This window comes from Argentina silus, assembly GCF_951799395.1.
Source record: "Argentina silus genome assembly, chromosome: 8".
Classification (NCBI taxonomy): domain Eukaryota; kingdom Metazoa; phylum Chordata; class Actinopteri; order Argentiniformes; family Argentinidae; genus Argentina; species Argentina silus.
The window spans coordinates 15,184,145-15,206,219 of NC_139662.1; the positions used below are offsets into that span (position 1 = coordinate 15,184,145).

The 22,075-nt window shown below is 44.2% G+C and overlaps 2 protein-coding genes across 2 annotated transcripts in view; one reads left to right on the forward strand and one right to left on the reverse strand.

The window, feature by feature from the left end:
• The window catches only part of hdac7a (histone deacetylase 7a), a 532,558-nt gene extending 519,263 nt beyond the window's left edge, over positions 1-13,295 (forward strand). Inside the window, exon 27 of the transcript XR_014554369.1 lies at positions 13,257-13,295. The gene's annotated coding sequence lies outside the window, so the exon portion shown is untranslated. The remainder of the gene's footprint in view (positions 1-13,256) is intronic.
• The window catches only part of LOC310808701 (copine-9-like), a gene marked incomplete at both ends in the record, with an annotated part of 44,894 nt that extends 28,209 nt beyond the window's left edge, over positions 1-16,685 (reverse strand). Inside the window, 3 exons of the mRNA XM_083675752.1 lie at positions 870-916; positions 12,643-12,683; positions 16,606-16,685. Coding sequence (XP_083531878.1) covers positions 870-916; positions 12,643-12,683; positions 16,606-16,685 — 168 coding nt within the window. The remainder of the gene's footprint in view (positions 1-869; positions 917-12,642; positions 12,684-16,605) is intronic.
• Between the last annotated feature and the right edge of the window lie 5,390 nt (positions 16,686-22,075).

A 22,075-nucleotide genomic window follows, 5' to 3' on the forward strand; every position in this document is an offset into this window, starting at 1 on the left:
TAAAGTGCCATCTCTGACACAGCCAGACACACAGGATGAGCAGGTGTGAGGTGTCTCACTGTAGGGGAATCAGCTCAGACAAAGCCCTCGCTGACTCAACATTGTTGACTTTAGAATTAGTGAACGGATAAACAAAGTGACAGCACCATGTTGCAGGCAGATTAGTGGTGGAGCCTCGGGATGAGGAGAGAATCTCAAGGGAGATGAAACAGAGAGTAGGAAGGGCAGAGAAAATGAGTGTGTGTGTGTGTGTGTGTGAGAGAGAGAGAGAGAGAGAGAGAGAGAGAGAAAGAAAGAGATAGAGAGAGATCGGCCATGAATAGATTCATATTCCTCAGCCCCCCCAGAGCACCAGACGACTCCTCTGGGGTCTTTAGCTCGTCAGGCTAGCTCCCTCCCAGCCTGCCCTCTGCCATAGCCTCCAAACAGCCCATAATACTACAGAGCTGGGTTGAAACCATGGCAATGACTGTGCACATTTAGCACATCCACTAACACCACAACAGGGCAGAAGGCCAAACGTGTGGGCGTGTGTGTGTGTGTGTGTGTGTGTGTGTGTGTGTGGTGTGTGTGTGTGTGTGTGTGTGTGTGTGGGCATGTGTGTGTGTGTGTGTGTGTGTGTGGGCATGTGTGTGGGGGCTTGTGGCGTCCTTAACACACTTGACACCTGTTTCATAAATGTTCACTGGCAAGCCTGGATGATTGATTTAGAAACTCAGGCTTTGATCCACGCGCTGTACTATATGTGTAGGTATTCAGTGTTGAACTTACTGAATAGTTCACTCTGCTGTCCAACAAGATGTGAGTAGAGTTTGGGGTTCAAAATGGACATGGAAATAAGTGGATGTAAAGTAGAACTTTCTACTCACCTCCCTCCATTCTTTGGTTCCGATACCCTGTACATACAACACCACCACTAGAGGGACAGACAGACAGAAAGGCAGAGAGGCAGACAGACAGACAGGCAAACAGACAGACAGATAGACAGACAGACAAAGACAGGGGGAGAGAAGGACATAAGACAAGCTATTCAAGATATGGGTAATTAAAAGAAAAACGCATCAGGCACTCTCTCAAACAAAAACAAGCAATGATCAAATTTTGTGAGAGTCATCCATCATTTTCATATTCCCTAGACAAACATTCAGTCAAAAAAAATTCTTAAATTGCATTCAGGGTTTGTCACCCGTAGCTACAGCCATTAACCCCCCCCTCCCAGCAGAGTCTGGATGGCAGCATTTAAATCGCTCGAACAGTGATGGGATGGGATGGCAGCATTTAAACCGCTCGAACAGTGATGGGACTGGATGGGGCAGACATTAGCCGAAATGCTCTTCAGACTGGCTAGATGGGACAATTAAAAAGACGTCTTCTTTCCTAATGCCAGGGCACAGCATCCTGTCTGTCTGCCAGGCACCTTGGCAACACTAGCAGAAGCCGTCTCAGCTGCTGACTGATACCCCAGCTCCACTCTGAGCAGTGAGAAAGTCACAAACTCTATTTTGGGGGAAGCACTTGTAAAGCCGGAAGCTATGAATGAAAGCAGCAGTCAGAGAAGTTGCAAGTTTTTCTGTGTGACATGGCTGAAGTAAAAATGGCGTAAAGTAAAGCGAACTGAAATCCAGTCAGACACAAACTGCTGTAAGCCACACATTCATATAGCGATTCCCATTAAGATTCCTTCATATAATATAAGCCATTTAGCTGATGCTTTTATCCAAAGCGACTGACATTGCAGTGAGTGTGTACATTTTTCAGTATATATGGTCCCAGCGGGAATCAAACTAAGCGCTGCGTGGGAATCGAGCCATGCTCTACCAACTGAGCGAGAGGCACTTTTCATCAACAAAGTCAACAACTCTGATGGAGTTTGATGCGAGCAGCTTGCTCTAAATGTGGGTAGAGATGAGATGAGCAGAGTGAGGGGCTGTGACTGTGTTATAGATACAATATATATACACACACACACACACACACAGTCAGAGTGAGGGGCTGTGACTGTGTTATAGATACAATATACACACACACACACACACACACAGTCAGAGTGAGGGGCTGTGACTGTGTTATAGATACAATATATATACACACACACACACACAGTCAGAGTGAGGGGCTGTGACTGTGTTATAGATACAATATATATACACACACACACACAGTCAGAGTGAGGGGCTGTGACTGTGTTATAGATACAATATATATATACACACACACACAGTCAGAGTGAGGGGCTGTGACTGTGTTATAGATACAATATATATACACACACACACACACAGTCAGAGTGAGGGGCTGTGACTGTGTTATAGATACAATATATATACACACACACACACACAGTCAGAGTGAGGGGCTGTGACTGTGTTATAGATACAATATATATACACACACACACACAGTCAGAGTGAGGGGCTGTGACTGTGTTATAGATACAATATATATACACACACACACACAGTCAGAGTGAGGGGCTGTGACTGTGTTATAGATACAATATATATACACACACACACACAGTCAGAGTGAGGGGCTGTGCCTGATAGTGTGTTATAGATACAATATATATACACACACGCACACAGTCACACACGCACGCACGCACTCACCCAGCATCACACACACAGTCGCACACACAGACATTCACACACTTAACCTGCATCACACACATGCACACGCACACACACACACGCACACACACACACACGCACACACACACGCACACACACACACACACACACAAGCAGAGTGAGGGGCTGTGACTGATAGTGTGTTATATAGAAAGTGACTGAGAGAAGATATCCCATCTGTCGGGACGCAGAGAGGAGCCAAATCACCGGAAACGCCACGCCAAACTCCTCTACTTCGGCCGCAGGGACAAGGTAAGCAGCTGATCGGAACCTCCGTTCAATCAATCAAACTAATCAATCAATTAGTCTGGGAGCTGAGGGGGCCAATACAGAGAGAATTTTTCACAAAACTGGTGTTCCATGAGAGGAATAATTACAGAGCTTTGAAGCGTGATTGTTGTCACCACAGTGCTGGTTAGAGTTGTAAAGAGGTGTGTGAAGCAATCCCGCAAACCGCCACCAGGCCGAGTCACTAGCTGTGAATGATGTCTGGAAAGAGAGATTTTTCGGTCAGTAGAAATGACTGACCCCCACCAGCATCAAGGAGCATAAATGTTACTAGGTGAATAACCCATAGTGACATGCCCCCCCAAAAAAATAAAATAATAATAATAATAATAATAATTCAACAATAACAATATTTTTGGTGCATTGGCTATCAATGGTAAAAGAAGAATGACGGTCATACTTATCCACTTCTGGAAGTATAAACTTTAGCCTTCCACAACAGGGTGCTTCATTCAATATCATCATGGGATTCAAAGAATTACATTACATCGAAAACATTAGACTATAGTGAAATTAAATTGATAGTTAGTTTTCTATTCAGTGTTGGCCGAAATTGCGATTAAAGTTTGTCTCAGTGTTATGGTTGACTTATAATAAATGGTTGATTTAAAAACAATAAATACGCAGCATAGGTTGCAATTGGGCCATGCGAAAAAGTCTACATAGTTGGTCTCTACAGATGGCAGGTAAGTAAAGTGTCTGCTGCACAGTAGTTCAATGACATATTTGTGTATAATGGTTATCATAGATGTTGTTGCCTGACTTGTAAAGTTCATTTGATTGTTTCTCGATTTCATAGACAACAACAACTGAGTGGGACATTTTTTCATTTGTCTTCACTAAATGATTACATCCTGCCTGTGCAGCCTTGTAACATCAACTTAAACCAGGGAAGGCTGGTGGAGGTAGAAATTGGAGGACGGGCTCATTGTAAGGCATGGAATGGAATGGGGAATGGTTTCTAACTCATGGTGACAAACATGAGTTTGATACCATTCCTCATTCCATTCCATGATACAATGAGCCCGTCCTCCCGATTGAGGACACACACAAAGACATGGTGCTGATGTCACTTCCTGCCTCACTTCTTGCCAGTGGACTTCTTTGAGGTCCTGGCCTGTTTGCCGTCTCTGTCGACCTCTAGGTGACCTTGGTCGGTCATTGGAGCTACTGGCGGAGTTCCAGGAGTCACTGGACCAGACGGGATTGCTGTCCAGACGTGTCACTAGGTTGCTGCCTCTTTGGAGGATGACTCTGTGGCCCTTGTTGTTGGCAGTGTCTGAATGCCAGGTGGGACAGATGGGGTTTTGTTAAGTCGAACCTTGTCTATCTGAAACTGTTAATGAAAACCGACCCTAGTGTGAGGGTAATGTCTGAGCCACGGGAGGCTGGTGGAGGTGGAAATCGGAGGATGGTATCAAATCAATTCCTTATTCCATTCCATGCCATATAATGAGCCTGTCCTCCAATTTCTGCCTCCACCAGCCTCCCCTAGGTCTGAGCACAGAAAATAAATCATTAAAGATGTCTGATGTTTTCTCATTAATACATGAAACATCTCTCTCTGTCAAGCTGACATACTGCAACATCTGCTGTCTTAGTCTGTGTGTGTGTGTGTGTGTGTGTGTGTGTGTGTGTGTGTGTGTGTGTGTGGTGTGCGTGCATACGTGCGTATCTTAAAATACACATACGTGCGTATGTGCGTGTGTGTGTGTGTATCTTATGCTGTTTTCAGTAAATACTGTATAGAAGGGTAATTTCCACAACAAATATCAAGCCTATACTTAGATAAAAGGGTTCTTCGGCTATCCATTACTGTATATCTGTGTCACATGTTGCTCTTTGTGTTCTTCACCTGGAAGATAGCCTTGACTGCCCGTTCTGGCTGAGGAGATTTTGCGAATCTCCTTATCGGTGCTGATGAAACTCATGGTTCTGAAGAAGAGATTGATTCTCTATTTAATTAAAATGAATGTCTGTGACAGCTGTTCTAAATCTGAATAAATGACACCAATAAGAGAATATTTTGCACATTTCATTTTCATTAAGTTTTGAGGTATGTATGTTATTTTGTCCTTGTACTCCAAAAACCCAGCAAAAGCAATAGTCAGACTGGATGATGAACACTATACATTCTGTCAGAAAAGTTCATCTAAATCCACAGTTCTACCCTACTGTGTGCAATGGTAATATAATAATAATAATAATAATAATAATAAGAAGAAGAAGAAGAAGAAGAAGAAGAAGAAGAAGAAGAAGAAGAAGAAGAAGAAGAAGAAGAAGAAGAAGAAGAAGAAGAAGAAGGACTGCAGATGAGAGGCTGAGAGGCTGACAGTGCAGTTGCAGTTGCCAGTGAAGTGGTGACCTTAGCAAGACTGCATCTACTTTATAGCAATACCAGAGAAAGGGGGAGTCAAGTTGTGGTGGGTGGAGAGACATTTCTGACACTTACAGGAAAGTTTGATTTTGTGTGGGCGGTGTGCTTGCACACAGTCAATTCTCTTGAATATGATGAAATCACGTTGTGATGATGGTGTAAGTCAGTGCTTGAACTGTCTTCCCAGGGATCTGAGTGCCATGTACTGGCAGTGTTGTCTTTTCTAGTGAACATACAGTAGTGATGATACACACACACACACACACACACACACACACACACACACACACACACACACACACACACACACACACACCGCCAACACAAAATCTAACTGTAAATATGAGTCTGGGGGGTGGGGTTGCAGTGTGTGTTCAATGCCTTTAAACATACTGACAATGACACACATGGTCATCCCTGGATTGACAAACAATTACTGTGGGGTCAAAGTAGAGATAATCAGCTTTAATTTAATGTTTTCTTTCTTTCAGATTGGGTTCACCATTTAGAAAGTAGAGTATTTTAAATATACTCCCCCTATTTCAGGGCTCCAAAAGTATTGGAAAAAATCATATAATGTCCAAATAAAGTACTCATGTTTAGTATTTGGTCGACAATCCTTCGCATGCAATAACTGCCTGAAGTCTGTGACCCATTGACCCCACCAGACACTGGGTGTCTTCTCTGGTGATGCTCTGCCAGGCCTGTCCTGCAGCCATCTTCAGTTGTTGTTTGTTTTGAGGTATTTTTGCCTACAATCTTATCATCAGAAAAAATAACAGCGGGGAAGGCCCCGGGACATAGGTGGTCAGAGGCCAGACGAATCTTCTCTCCATCAGCCTAAGTTCTGTAAAAAGTTAACCTGTTAGATAGAGGGCTGATCTGGGGCCTTGTACTGCGCCTACCGGGAGACAATAGGCAAATGAGAAACTTGACCATAAGACTATGATAATAGGCTGACTGCTGTACCAGAGTCTCACAGGCCTGTGGGAACTATCTGCCAAACTAAAACATAATTTTATACTCTGAGAATCTACCGTCTGATCTTTCTAAATTGTAGACCTAACCTTGAAGCCTTAACACTATATTATACTATCCTGGGGAGGCTGGTGGAGGTAGACATCAGAGGACGGGCTCATTGTAATGCATGGAATGGAATGATGATGGAATGGGGTTTGATACCATTCCTCACACCAGTCCATGCATTACAATGAGCCCGTCCTCCGACTTCTACCTCCACCAGCCTCCCCTGATACTATACCTGTTTAGAGTGTCTTTCAATGACAAAATAGTGAAATACCAGACCAAACAATTGTGATGACCATTCCATCACTATATTGATTTTGGATGATGACAGCTTTTAATAGACCATGTATTTACACTGAGACAAATCAATAAGGATAATTTCATGCTTTCTATTTTCTGACTGAAGATGAATCCAATCGACATGTGCATTAAATGCTGAGAGTAGACTGCTATGGAGATGTGCACACACTGTAGATTTCCACAGGCTAGTCCCCGGATTTGCGCAGGATAATCACAAAGGAACCAACTACACAACCATAAACCCCCCAAATGCTGCATTTGAGAGAAGGTGCTCGCTGTGAGGGAAACAGGGAGGTTCAGGGAGGCGCCAAAGAGAGGAGAGGCATGGCTGCTTGGCAGACTGAGAGAGGGTGAAACCTATCTCAAACAAAACATGCCGTTCCCTCACAGATTCGGGGCTACGCTGCAGGTCCCAGACTTTCTCATGGTGTTCCAAGGCCTGACATTCAGAAATCCTACCTAAATCTCCCTCCTAGCGGTTTAGCGATTTTGTGGTTTAGCGATTGACGAAAGCTATGCTCAGATCATGGGCAGCTCCCTGCTAATCTATGGAGGGGCCCGGGCCCTGAATGAGGGATGAGTCTGGAAACCCTCCCTAAGCCCCACACTGAAGCTGAGACAACAAGGTCACACATCTTCACCAGGAGGCCCGCCATGGAGAGGCTTTACACCCACTCAATGAGCCCCACATTGGAGCTGCAGAAACAAGGTCACACATCTTCACCAGGAGGTTCACCATGGAGAAGCTATACACCAACCCAATCAACCCCACAATGGAGAAGCTACAACAAGGTTATTCACCTACACCAGAAGGCTCACTATGGAGCACTACAACACTTCACATATAGTGTACCTGCACCAGCCGTGGGTCTGTCTAAACCTGGGGAGGCTAGTGAAGGTAGAAATCAGAGGATGGGCTCATTGTAATGCGTGGAATGGAATCAAACATGTGTTAGGTTACAGGTGTGTTTGAATAATAACATAATAATAACATATCCTGAAATGGACTTGCAGTGTAGAAAATTAGCTGTTTTTCTGCATGCGCGACACGATTCGAAGAGGCAGCCACCAGAGGCAGAAAAGTGAAAATCAGTCCACTACCAAAATACACCCCTGGCAGTAACAAATGTTTATGTACAAAAACAAGTGTCGGATAGGACATTCCATTTTAGAAAGCGCTTTTTCCAGACCAAAACTGCTTTCGGAAATAAAATATTTCTTTCAAGGAATCTCATTATAACCATTACAACCTTTATGAAGCTGACAACGTTTTTACAGTATCATGACTCTACTTTCCTCCCCTCCCTTCTAACATGTCTGTAGATACAAGCTGAAGGGAGATTACTATCTATAAGAGAACAGCATAGCTGGCTAGAAAAAACAACCAATTGGCTGTGCCAGGATTCTAGAATATGAAACAAAAAATCTATACAGGTGTTAGAAATACAAACAACCTTGTCTGCACACTTCAATTCCACAAAAGCTTTATTCGCACTTACAAGAGCAAACAGAGAGATGATTGAGAGAGAGTGCCCACACGGGGGAAATTCCGCGGCTCAAAGGCTATTATCCTAATCTGCAGGGAAGACCTTGCCCCCTCACATTCAAATACAACCTTCTGAAAAGCACCTTGAGTGGCTTAATAAGGTTTAATAAACGCACGCCATTAGGATGTCAACGAGGCCCGCGATACAGGCCCAGAACAGTGAGCACAACTTAATGAAAGGGATAATAGGTTTGTGATTGGAGACTCACACAGGCTATTGGACCGGATGGCACACTTTTAATTGCTTTTGGTGGAGGAACCCAGCAGGGAGGAAGTCCTTGGGTAGAAGGAGCATACAGCACAGCGCTTCTCCAAATGGACTGGGTAAGGTTGTTGTTGTTTTTTAAATTGAAATGTCATTTACTGCAGCAGACAGGGACTTGCATACATGCATAGATGTAGTGAGTGAATATGGGCTTGCATGGAACGGAATTAGAAATGGTGTCAAACGTGAATCGGCTCATTGTAATGCATGGAATGGAATATGTGTCTGATACCATTCCTCATTCCGTTCCAAGCATTACAATGAGTCAGTCCTTGTTTGATACCATTCCTCATTCTAGTTTCCTTATTCCATCCTCCCGTCCTCCGATTTCTACCTTCACCAGCCTCCACTGCTCCACACTCTATGCACTGTATGAGAGGTGATAGGATTCTCCACGCTGCCTACCCCTCTCATCCCCCTCACATTGGAGAGCTTGTGTGGTTGTTCTGTTGTGCTGTGTGGGTGTCCAGGGATTCTGATGGCTTGAGTCATACAGCGGATCTTGACGTTCGCTATCATAACCCACTGCCTTCAAAGGCCTGTCTCTATTGACCAATTTATATTGCAGAAAATGAGGAATCATTGAATCGTTAACGGAGATGGCTCATTTAGAAAAGGAAGAGACATGCAGTCACTTAAAAAATGAAACTTCTAATGACGTAGCTTGTTGATGATTTGAGTGTGTACCACACAAACAACTCCCCAATGTGTAGGGAAAGTAATGATTCTGAAACTGTCATTTATTTATTTTTAACACTTCTGCTACACGTTATTTCTACCTCATTTGGACAGACGCTGTATGAAAAGTGGTAAATAAATAAGGACTTTCAAACTGTCTCACTGCAGCCCCACGGACAAAGCCAGTGACATATACTGTAGGCAGCATCGACAGTGTTCTGCAACAACGAAGATACATTCATGTCTCACAGTAGCTGTAGTGTTTTGAAACAATCAACAGAAAACTGGTAACACTTCAGTATGAGGAACACTAGTAAGGCACTCATTTGTAGCTTATAAGTGTTTTGGGGTTACGAGCCTTTTATTAGAATTTATTCAGTGTCTTCTTATTCTCATGTTATTAGTCGCTGGCCAGTTAGATGTGATTCCAACAACCCTCCAATCACCGGCTCACAACCGGGGATTAAACCAGCGACTGGATAGTCTCCCTAATCTCAAGGCCAACCTCAACCCCCAATAAAATTGTTGTGTGTGTGTGTATGTGTGTGTGGGGGGGGGGGGATGTCTTGAGGGGCTAGGGAGAAAGCAAACACTTACAAGCGACAAATGAGTGCCTAGTATGTGTTCACTAAAATAAAGTGTTAGCAAATGTCTCCTACATTCCTTTACCTATGTCTCATACCTGATTTGATAGAGATTACACCTGGCACTCTTTTCCTCTCAGGAATTTACATTCCTCGAATAGGACATTGTTCTACAGAATGGGTTCCAGTCAATCAAGGGAATGTATGAGACAGGGGAGGCTGGTGAAGGTAGAAATCGGAGGATGGGCTCATTGTAATGCATGGAATGGAAAGAGGAATGGTCAAACATTCCATTCCTCATTCCATTCCATGCATTACAATGTGCCCGTCCTCCAGTATCTACCTCCACCAGCCTCCCCTGTTGGCACTCCATTTTCCTCTCAGGGATTTAAATTCCTCTCAGAGGACATTCTAACACAGAATGGATTCCAGCCAATCAAGAGAATGTGTGAGGCCAGGTTCTATCTCCTCAAGGACACAGTCTACGCCAGGTTAAGGTCATGCATGTCTAGAATACAGCCAGAGTCGCCTGGCTGTGCTGGGAGGAGATGAAGAGAGACTATGGGTCAGAGTGCCATTTCCTTTTTCTCACTAGGCATGCTGACATAAATCTCATGGGAATGCATTCAAATCTTGGTATTACAAATCACGAACCGATCCTTTAAGCGCTTGAACACACATGGGTGCGCTCCACACACACATACACACACACACACACACCTACCTTAAGTGCTTAAACACATATGGGTGATTATACACACACACACACACACAGACACACACACACACAAACACCTTGAGCGCTAAAACACACATGGGTGATTACACACACACACACACACACAAAGCATTCAGTAATTTGATAATGGAAGTTCAGATACATCAAAATCTATTTACATTTCACAGCAAAGAGAGGCTTTACAAAGAACAGGTACAAGGACAAAGTTGGAGGCATCTTTTAATTGGATAAGGACCGAGGGAGCATTATTATGTATTCAGAGCAGATTTCTCCACTTACAGAGAACACACACACACACACACACACACACACACACACACACACCAAATCAAATCAGTGTTGTTGATAACACTACACTAGAGAGAAAAACAAGAAAAAAACATCCCTATCAAATTTTTTCATATTTATGAGAATGAATATGCTGATGGATGATTAAGTAGCAGGGCAAGCAGCTACAGATGCTGCAGGTGAATCATATCTAACTAGATACAGATACAACAACAACAACAACAGCAACAAGAACAACAACAACGACATTAACAATAACAACGACAACAACTGTAATCAATCAAGCACCCGTCAGGAATCACAGGCCTCCATCTCTCTGTATGTATATCCTGCGGGGTTGCTGCTTATCTACAGACTCTCATCTGAGCTTCAACGTGAGTCACTGTTTCTGCTTCTGTTTGTCTAGTTGGATATGCTAGCCTGGTTCCAGATCTGTATGATTTATCCTGTTCCACTGGCTGATCTGGGACCAGACTAAATATAGTCCTGCCTCCCCTGGAGTCCCTCCTGCCTCCCTCTATCTCCCCCCTGCCCCCTCCCCACTGCCCCCACCTCACCCTTGTCTCCCGATGCCTCCCCCTCCCTGTCTCCATTCCTCCCCTGCATTTCTTCCTCCTCCTATTTCTACAACCTCCTCCTCCTCCTCCCCCTGCCTCCCCCCTGCCTCCCCAAGCTCCTCCTCCTCCTCCCCTGTCTCCTCTGTCTGTCCCCTGAGTCCCCTCTGCCTTCTCCAACCTCCTCTTCCTCCACCCTGCCTCCCCCTGCCTCCACCCTGCCTCCCCCTGTCTCCCCCATCCTCCGTCAGCTCTAAGCCGCCATGCCTACTTGACCCCACCAGCCAGACTGTTTACAAACATGCTCATCTCAGAAGCCCAAAGCAACACTCGAGCAGCAGGAGTCATTCTGGCACCAGATGAGGCGTTTCAAAAACTGACATTAATACAGCATCCCAAAAGGATGTTGATTTCATTCATGACCTCCAAGTGATTTGTGCAATTTTGTCTCTCTAAGTTGAGACCCGTTTTTGAAGAGTAATTTGACACACAACAACTGAATGAAACCAGTCAAATAGATCAAACATTAAGTGCAGTTTTGGTTCTAAGAGACCCATCCTCGAACACAGCAGAAGTGAATGACTAACTACATGAGATGTTGGGAAGAGTGTGTGTGTGTGTGTGTGTGTGTGTGTGTGTGTGTGTGTGTGTGTGTGTGTGTGTGTGTGTGTCTCTGTAGCGCGTGTGTGTGTGTGTGTGTGTGTGTGTGTGTGTGTGTGTGTGTGTGTGTGTGTGACCAAAACATATAAGGAAATGCTGAGTAGAACAGATGGCTATAGAACCGTGACCCTCTGAAGAAAGGAATCTCCACCATCTATTCAACGTCATCATACAGCATTTGGAATCTCACAATAACTTATCTCAATAGTCAGGAAACATTTCTGACACAACACATAAGAATGCGGCAAAATATTTCTCATGTCAGAGCTTTCACCACCACTCAGTTCTTAGAACGCATTGCCGGAATGTATAGTGTTCCATAAATGAAAACTACCAATTTAGCTGTGTTCTCTGAAAAAGGGCCGACATGATTGGGACATTCTACCAATTCTACCAATTTACCTGGGTACATTCATACTGGCAGACAGGTCCAAGTCTGGGACAGAATTCCAAGCATGTTAATGAAGGCTCAGTATCAGATATGGAGGATGCTACACACACACGCATGCATGCACACACACTACACACACACATTACACACACACATTACACACACACAAACACACACACACACACACACACACGTACACACATTACACGTACACACACACACGCTACAAAGACACACACACACACACACACACGCACACACACACATACACACACACAGTATAGTGTGTAGAGATGGAGGGGGGTACGGTACATACCAGGGTCAGACTTGGAGAATGTGTCCACATCTAGAAGGCTCCTGTAGAGGCAGAAGACAGAGGAAGAACAGGAGAACATTTTGATTCTTGTTATCCTGTCAAATATAGCTTTCCATACATTACAATATCTTTCAATATCTTCTGTGTTTGCTAGAATGTGTATTATTTCTCTCAAGGAGAAAATAACTTTTGTTGCTATGGGAGGAATCCTTGAAATTAAAATTGCCCTTATCACAAATTCCATTTCATACATAATTCAAAAAAATACTGCTTGTTATCAATGTCTTTTCACTGTAAAAAAAAGCTTGAGCTTGAGGCAGAATTCAATTGAGAATGTAATCATTCCGAACCAACTGAATAGATTATGAATAAACAACATTTACATATGTTTAGCATGTTGCTATGTTCCTGAGTAGAACAACATTTCTGCTTCAACACATTAATCAGACCTAATTAAATATTCATCAAAGTAGAAATTGTTCAAGAGAAGACAAGGATGTGCATTGAGGGAAAGAGAACACTGTGTAACACTGTAGAAAAACTAAACCAATGGCATTAAGCACAGAACATAACCAGTGGACAGAACTTCCTGATCATTTTATGTGAATAACTAGATCAGGGGAGGCTGGTGGAGGTAGAAGTCGGAGGACAGGCTCATTGTAATGCATGGAGCGGAATAAGGAATGGGATCAAACACGTGTGCTCGGCCTACTCTCACATGTCCTAGCAACATCAGCCTGATAACTAGAAGACTCAAAGAGAAGATGTACTGTAGATGTGTCTTATACCAGTCCCTTTCCTCTCCTCCCTCCTCTCCCCTTCCTCCCCCTTCCCTCTCCCTCTTACCCTCTGCATTCGCTCTCCCTTCTCTAACTTGTGGAGCCCCCCCCCCCCCCCCCCCCCCGCCCCCCACCCTCCTACCCCATCTCCCTCTCTCCTCCCCTCCTCCCCCTCTCTACCTTCCTTCTCCCCCACCTTCTCTCTCCCTCCCCCCTCCCTCCCTCATCCCCTTCTCTCCTCCCATGGAGGAAATCCTAAATCCAATCCAATGTCTAATCCCCCAGGAGACACCTCGGCACCAGCAGCCGTCACATTCATTATTCACCAGGTTGGCAGTAACTGGTGCCAGTCATGATGCCAGTCCTGCCCAAGACCAAAACTCTCTATTCAAGGAAGGATTACTTGGTGTTTCGCCATCCCAGGTTATTGAGAGAAGGACTGTCTGTTGGTGTGAGGGGAAGGTGAGGTGTGAGTAGGAGGTAAGGAGGGGAGATGGGAGGGAACAAGGAGAGGCTGGTGGAGGTAGAAATTGGAGGACAGGCTTATTGTAATGCATGGGATGGAATCAGGAATGGTATCAAACCGATTGATACTGTACCATTCCTCATTCTGTTCCATGCATTACAATGAGCCTGTCCTCCGATTTCTACCTCCACCAGCCTCCACTGGAGGGTAAACACATTTCTGGGATGAGATGAGATGCAGTCAGAGAATATTCTATGGAAAACACGAGAGCAGCAGAGCCAGCAGTGATATCATTATCCCAACACGGCATCTGGGCCAGAGGTTTTAATCCTGTCTAACCCAGCAGTGACTCAGAAGTGGCCCAGCTCCAGCCAAAGTTCTGGTACCGGTCCTGCCCAGTGAGTCCTGACCGTGACAGAGTCTCACAAGGTCTTCTCTGCACAAAGACAACATGACGGTGGAAGTGTCATCCAGCGGTGTCGTTATTATCCTGTGACATCTGAGACAGAGGCTTACGGTCATCACAGAGACCTCCCCCACAGTCTAATGGTGTCCTACCATGACAAAGATTCTGTTCTGGGGGAAAGACAACACAATAGTGAGAGGGACAGCCAACAGTCAGCAGTGGTAGTATTATCCCACCACGGCATAGGGGACAGAGGCTTTCATTCTCTCTACAACAGTGACACAGGCACAGCCGTGGCCAAAGCTCCAGCCAAAGTTCTGGTAAAGTTCAGCGCCAGCCAAAGTTCTGGTACCAGTGGGGCTGCCCATGACTCACAGAGTCTCACAGAGTCTTGTCAACACAAAGGAGAGAGAGAGGCCGTCTTTTCTGTGGAAAAAAAGGCTGTTTACTGATGTTGTTTTCTGCTGTTTCCTGGCAGAAAAGAGCAAACAAGCTCAGTCACGTGACCCATGTCTGTGTGTTTCTGTGTGTAAGGGGGTTGATTGGAAGATAAGAGTCATTATACTGTATATAAATAGCTTGATTCATTTTATGGATTGGATTTATTTCAAAGGGGATAGGGTAGGTTAGATTAGATATGCTTAGGAAGGATAGGCCTATGTATGACGGCACTCTTATCATGAAATGTGTCTTCTCTGTGGAAAGACAACATGAGGATGAGACAGAGGGACAGTCTTCTCTGTGGAAAGACAACATGAGGATGAGACAGAGGGACAGTCTTCTCTGTGGAAAGACAACAGGATGAGACAGAGGGACAGTCTTCTCTGTGGAAAGTCAACATGAGGATGAGACAGAGGGACAGTCTTCTCTGTGGAAAGTCAACATGAGGATGAGACAGAGGGACAGCCAACAGTCAGCCATGTGTTATCCCACCACGGCATTTGGGACAGGGGTTTTAATTCTCTCTCCAACGGTGACAAAGGCACAGTGATGGCAGAAGCCCAGCTCCTGTCCCCCTGCAGACGTCTGGCCACCTCAAAGCAACAGATTGACACTGTCACAAAGTTATCGTAGAAATCTGAAGCCGACATCCAAAATCCAAACCGAGCTACAGGTGTCACTGTTTTGAAATAGAACTACAGTGTGGCATTCTCCGCTTATGACCATGAAACATACCATACACTAGTCCAGGGGAGGCTGGTGGAGGTACAGTCGACATTGGAGGACAGCCTCATTGTAATGCATGGCATGGAAGGAGGAATGGTATCGTGTTTGGTACCCGGGTCTCCCACATGGAAGACACAAGCTTCTGCCATTAGGCCAAGAGGACATCCTCAAGGTCAGAGGGTGACACTTGAGTTTAGGTCTACCTCATCACGACAGTGTGTGCTTCCTAACCACCTCCACTACAGTACATAGTGCCCTGTGATAGTGCCCTCCCCTCAACTGCAGTGCTTTTGGTTATAGGCTGCACACAATGTCTGCATAAACACTTATATAGCATATCTACAGTATACACTATATTTATAGGTTTTAATGAGTCACACACACACACCCCACAGTGTGATCCGCAATTGACCTTTCATATAAATAACCTGAGTCTGATGATAATCAAGGGTTGATATGGAAACACACACACACACACCTGAAGCACAGACATCAGAGAGAACTGGGGAAATAAAAACAGTTATTTCCTACTGTATTATTCCACTTGTTTCTTATAGCTACAGGTCATCAACATCTGAACATCCATTGGCCCTATAACTTTTCATGAAAAGACATTGAACCAATTTAATCCGTTTGGTTTTAGAGTATGAATGTATGTCTAAATTGATTGCAGTGTGTTAATCCACAGATTTCACAAATTAGAGGCTACATGGTAGAATTTTTAATTCCATTGAACATTCTATACATAAGAAGCTGCTGGCGGGATTAACTGTTTAACTGACGGAAGAATATGTTCGGAGGCAGCAACGGTAAAACTGAATACTCAACCGAAGCCGAAATGAAGAGAGAACTGTCTTGGGAGGCGAACTTATTCACTTTAGTTTAAAGCGTACTGTACAGTATATGACAGGAGATACTATATTATCATCATGTTACAGCACATAGGGCGATATGTGAACATGAAACATGCAATTTTATAAACGCGCACAGAAAAACACGCAACATTGTTGTAGAGGCATTTTCCTTTTGAAAAGGACAGACAGATACCCATATACTTTAGTAAAATACAATGCATGATATTCGGTTTTAGATCATATCATTCAGTCATTCCGCTTTTCATCACACATACATCACGGTAACCTTACCTGCAGGAAACGGTAACTTCGATCTTAGTTGCCGGTACGCTTGTATTGAGGGGGTCGAACGCCCCGATAGATGCCATCATCGCGGCTTGCGAACTTTATCCCCGGATAAAAATAAATATACACGTTTCAAGCTACTCCTGTGAAATATTTCGCAATTGTTATCGATCATTAAAAACTTATACCACACGTGAGTGGTGAAACCGTATCCATCTTCATTGAGTTTGTGTGAGAGTGAAAGAAGATGAGAGTGGTGTAGAACGCGTCGCACGCGGAGGAGGGCTCCGCTGTGAAGTCTACCGGTAGACTGAAGGCGCGCGCGTCTCCCACACAGCGGCACAGCGCCGGTGAAATCAAGCCAATTTATATATTTTTCTAGTTCTTTCGACAGGTGGTGGCAGAAGCACAGGTTCGTTGTACCTGTTTTAAAATAAGGTAATTTCTATGTAAATATTGTTTTCCTCTGCCTGTACCACATCTCTTTCTCCTGTATTATCCCGACAGGTGTGGTGCTGTGGTAAATTACGAAAACCCACAATTTCTTTATGATAATAAAGTTAACAAAACGTATTTAGAAACCATGTATATAAAATATGAATGACATATCTAAGCATCATAATGCAGATGTATCTGTATCTAAAAGTAGATCCCCTCCCTTCACCTGGTTGTCAGTTCTGCAGTGTTGAGACCGGAAACTGTCAGTGATTCAGCTGTCTCAGAAATACTTACTGAATACTTACTGATAGACAGTAATGACCTCTTGCTAAACAGTTTGTATGCGTGTGTATGCGTGCGTGTGTGTGTGTGTGTGTGTGTGTGTGTGTGTGTGTGTGTGTGTGTGTGTGTGTGTGTGTGTGTGTGTGTGTGTGTCAAGTTTACCTGTATGACAAATGATTACTGTTCCAGGAAATGGGACATTCAAACAGGGAACAGAAATACCATTTATTTACTTTTCACTTAACCAGTTGCGAGGAGGAGAGGAAGCTATGGTAACAACAGTAGTGTTGCTGAGGTGATTCAGAGCTGCAAGGCATTTGACAGGTAGAATCAATTAACTCAAATAAGAAAAAAAACAAGAGAAAAGAGTCCACTGAATCTGAAACTCCTCCAGAGCCAGCAGGAGAGATGGAATAATGGAATAATAATGACTCTCTCTCGTATACACACACCTGTGCTTGCATTGATCCATCAAGAGTGTAACAACTCCCCGTCGACAAGTCTAGACTGGTTCTGCTGTAATTGACAGTGACTGTGAGTGTGTGTGTGTGTGTGTGTGTGTGTGTGTGTGTGTGTGTGCTGCCTCTGGCTCCTGCTGCAGACGTGATGGAGACTGATAGGTGGTATTTCTAGCTGCTGGATGTGTACAGAGTCCTGCAGGCCGATAGTTCTGTCTGTTGGCCCGTATTACTGCTAGCCCACTCAATTTGGTAGCTGATCAGGCAGAAATTGAAATTTTTGGTACGCCTGGAAGAAGGAGAAAGAGAGGGAGAGAGAGAGAGAGAGAGAGAGAGAGAGAGAATGAGAGGTGTAGTGAGAGGAGGTATAGTGTTATCTTCCCATTTCCACTCTTCGCTTTTTGGGAGCCTCTATATCTGGTTGGTGACAGGATGATAAACTCTGCTCTGGTCTCACTGCATCCATCTGCTGGGGGAAAAACACAGACACAGACACAGACACACATACACACACACACACACACACACACACACACACACACACACACACACACACAGACAGCATCCATTCGCTTGGGGAGTTAATTGTCCTCGGGGGACTTCCTGCTTAGCTTTCCTGTCACAGAGCAGGAGCTAGGCAGAGAACACACAGACACACACACACACACACAGCGTCTCAGAGTCATTGTCATTACAACTGCAAACAAAGGACTGGCTGTGTCCCTGTACCCTTGAGAGATCTGTGTCTTTGCTAGTGTTTAGACCTGACGCCTCCTCAGCACTACAGGCAGAAAGGTGTTTCCTTTATTCAATTGAATGAAAGAGGGCTTAATGGGATTGTAATGCATTTCTTCCATTTAATCTTTTTTCACCTGTCCCCCAATCTCTCATCCTTTCAAAACAGTTTTTCATCATAGAATCGTGGAATGAGTGTGTGTGTGAGTGTGTGTGTGTGTGTGTGTGTGTGTGTGTGCATGTGCATGCGTGCGTGCGTGTGTGTCTGCGTGGGTGTACTGTGGTACCTGTAGGTCATCTGATCGTTTTTAGTGAAGTTTAGGGAGGTTTGTATGTGTGGTTATTCATGTTAATGTTGTATTGTTGGAACCGTTTCTTGTTTTGGATATTTTTTATATTTATTGTATTTAATTTGGACTATGATCTATGTAAATCTGGATCTGTAAATCTGCATGAATGGCATTTAAACTGGTATGGATTGGGTATTATACTGCACTCTATTCAACCACTGCTACAATCATGTAATGGTTATTCATTGGGTCTTATTGTAAACTCCATTGATAACAAGTAGTTCCTCAACATGATCGTTTTTTGCTCCCATATCTGTGTACAAACCTCAACCAATTCAAATCCTACTGATTAAGCTAGTCTGGGTGCTCAAACTAGGACACACACACATACCTGAAGTGTATTACAAGCAGTGCTCAGTAGAAACACACACACTCAGTAGAGCCTGTGTGACTCAGAGAGCTAATGAAGCCAAGAGAATGGGAGAGTACCGTTGGCTTCCATGGCCTCTGTTATGCATGTGTGTGCATGTGTGTGTGTGTGTGTTTGTGTGTGTGAGTGTGTGTGTGTGTGTGTGTGTGTGTGTGTGTGTGTGTGTGTGTGTGTGTGTGTGTGTGTGTGAGTGTGTGTGTGTGTGTGTGTGTGTGTGTAGATGTTCCCCTGTCAGTTGGCTTCCATGGCCTCTGTTCGGGGACATCCTGACTTCCCTCTGTGACTCATCAACATGAACACGCTGCTCAGGCACCAACAAGAGCCACAGGCACTCAGTCACTGAACCATTGTTCAGTCCAGACTCCAGGGGAGGGAAATGGTAGGACGGGCTCATTGTAACGCATGAAATTTATAATGTCCTCCGATTTCTACCTCCTCCAGCCTCCACTGCCAGAAACCACCCCTGGCCCTGTCTCCTTAGATACTTGTGTAGATCTGAGAGGTGTGAATTAATATGAGATAGATGGCAGAGATTCCTCCGTATTTATTCTAGGAGTATCAAGGAGCTACTATAACCTTGTTTAAACCAACCCAATCCTTTCAGATCTATAGTGATGTCTACGGTTCAGTGGCAACTTTGGGCTTGTTTACCGACCTGGGGAGGCTGGTGGAGGTAGAAATTGGAGGACGGGCTCATTGTAATGTATGGAACGGAATGAGGAATAGTATCAAATCCATGTGTTTCATACCATTCCTCATTCTGTTCCATGCATTACAATGAGCCTTTGATTCCATTCCTGATTCCATTCCATGCATTACAATGAGCGCGATACCATTCCTTACTCCGTTCCATGCATTCCAATGAGCATGTCCTCCGATGTCTACCTCCACCAGCCTCCCCTGTTCCAGACATAGCTTATATGCCATCATCTCAATACCAAGTGCCAAATGCTGCAATGATGAGATAGTGATTCTGGGGAGCAGAAAGGCTGGAGGCGGTTTGGAATGGAGTGACAACGGTGTCTGATTGTGTGGCTGCATCAGACTCTTCACATTCTGCTCTGTCACAGCCAGCTCTCACTTTGACATCATCTGGACTGGCATGTAGTCCAACACTGGAATAATAATGACTCACTATGGCTTCTACTCCAACTCAAACTGGAGAGACCACGACCTTGAGGATAGTGAGTGGGTGTGTGTGTGTGTGTGTGTGTGTGTGTGTGTGTGTGTGTGTGTGTGTGTTTTTGTGTGTCTGTGTGTGTGTGTGTGTGTGTGTGTGTGTGTGTGTGTGTTTTTGTGTGTGTGTGTTTTTGTGTGCGTTCTTCCCTTTCCCTCAAAAGTGACGTGGTCAGGTGGACTTTAACTGTACGCCTCTGACACAATCCTACTATTCTTCTGTGTGTGTGTGTGTGTGTGTGTGTGTGTGTGTGTGTGTGTGTGTGTGTGTGTGTGTGTGTGTGTGTGTGTGTGTGTGTGTGTGAAACATTATTAGGATGGCTCCCTGACCCTTGCCTCAGGGGAAGAAATATTCTCTTCATACTTGGTTCTGATATTGTCAGGTCAAAGGTCATGTCAATCTTCTGTCAATCACACAGTGAGAAGCTCCATCTGTGTCATTATCTTCCTGGGTTCCGTCACCGGAATGATCCACAATGGTAATGTTGACAATGACAATGACAATCTTCCTGAATGGAAGGATTCCATTTTGGAACTTACACTCACTTTCAATCTTTAGTCAATACAAGGCATGTATGCAAACATAGATTAGGACATGGGAGTTTACAGAACGGACATGAGACGGACAAGTTCTGGACAAGTATTCATTTATTAACGGATATCTAATGAAGTACTGCCCTCTAGTGTTGAATAATCACACGGTAGCCTACAGCGTGTGAACAGTAGTTGATGAAAGTTTTTATTTACTTACGTGGAGAGAAGGGGCCATATATGCATAGGCCTACATTCCTTCTGGAATAGCTTTAATTAGTTATGAGAGAGGGAAACAATGTAAGAATAATGACTCGAGTAAGGGGTCTCTTTTCTCTCTCTTGTGCATGCTCTCTCTCTCTCTCTCTCTCTCTCCCTCCAATGACAGGCTAGAGAGATCTTGCTGAAAGTCCTTTCGTTAGAACTTTTAGGGGTTGGCAAAGTATACAGAAACGCACAGTCTCACTAGGGGTATTTTCACCATAATCCTATATAATCTAATCCTTTTTAAAAGAACTGAACTAACTCCCGAGATGGTCTCAGTTCGGTTCACCTCAGTTCGGTTCGGGGGTCTGAGTTCATTTGGAGCTTAGACATATGCATGAAAATGTTGGAGAATAGCACAACATTGTCTGAAAGAGACTAAATATGTCAAAATACCCTAAATCAGACCCTGAGATTCTGGGATGCGAGATTAGAAACGGCATGACGTTAGCAAGAGGATCGTTCGCTGTCCGTGGTGCTGAAATCATCTCTCCGTCGAGGGCTTGACACAATGTTCGTGCAGTCCCTTATACATCCAGGAGGTGGCAGCACAGGACAAGGCTGATACATGGAGTGTACTCATCTGTCAGAGGGTCCATTACTGCATGAGACGTGTTACTTTACAATGCAAAGATGGGGAATATAGGACGCACCTTGTGTCTTTGAATTATTATTATTATTATTATTATTATTATTATTATTATTATTATTATTATTATTATTTACTAAGCATACAATATGAGTCTGGCAATTGTATGTGTAATATATGTGTATGTGTCAATACATGTGTTACACATCAGGTGACCTGACTCTCATTGTGAGGGATAATCTTTAAGATGGAGAGCCCTTAGGTTATAACCAAGGGGTTCTCC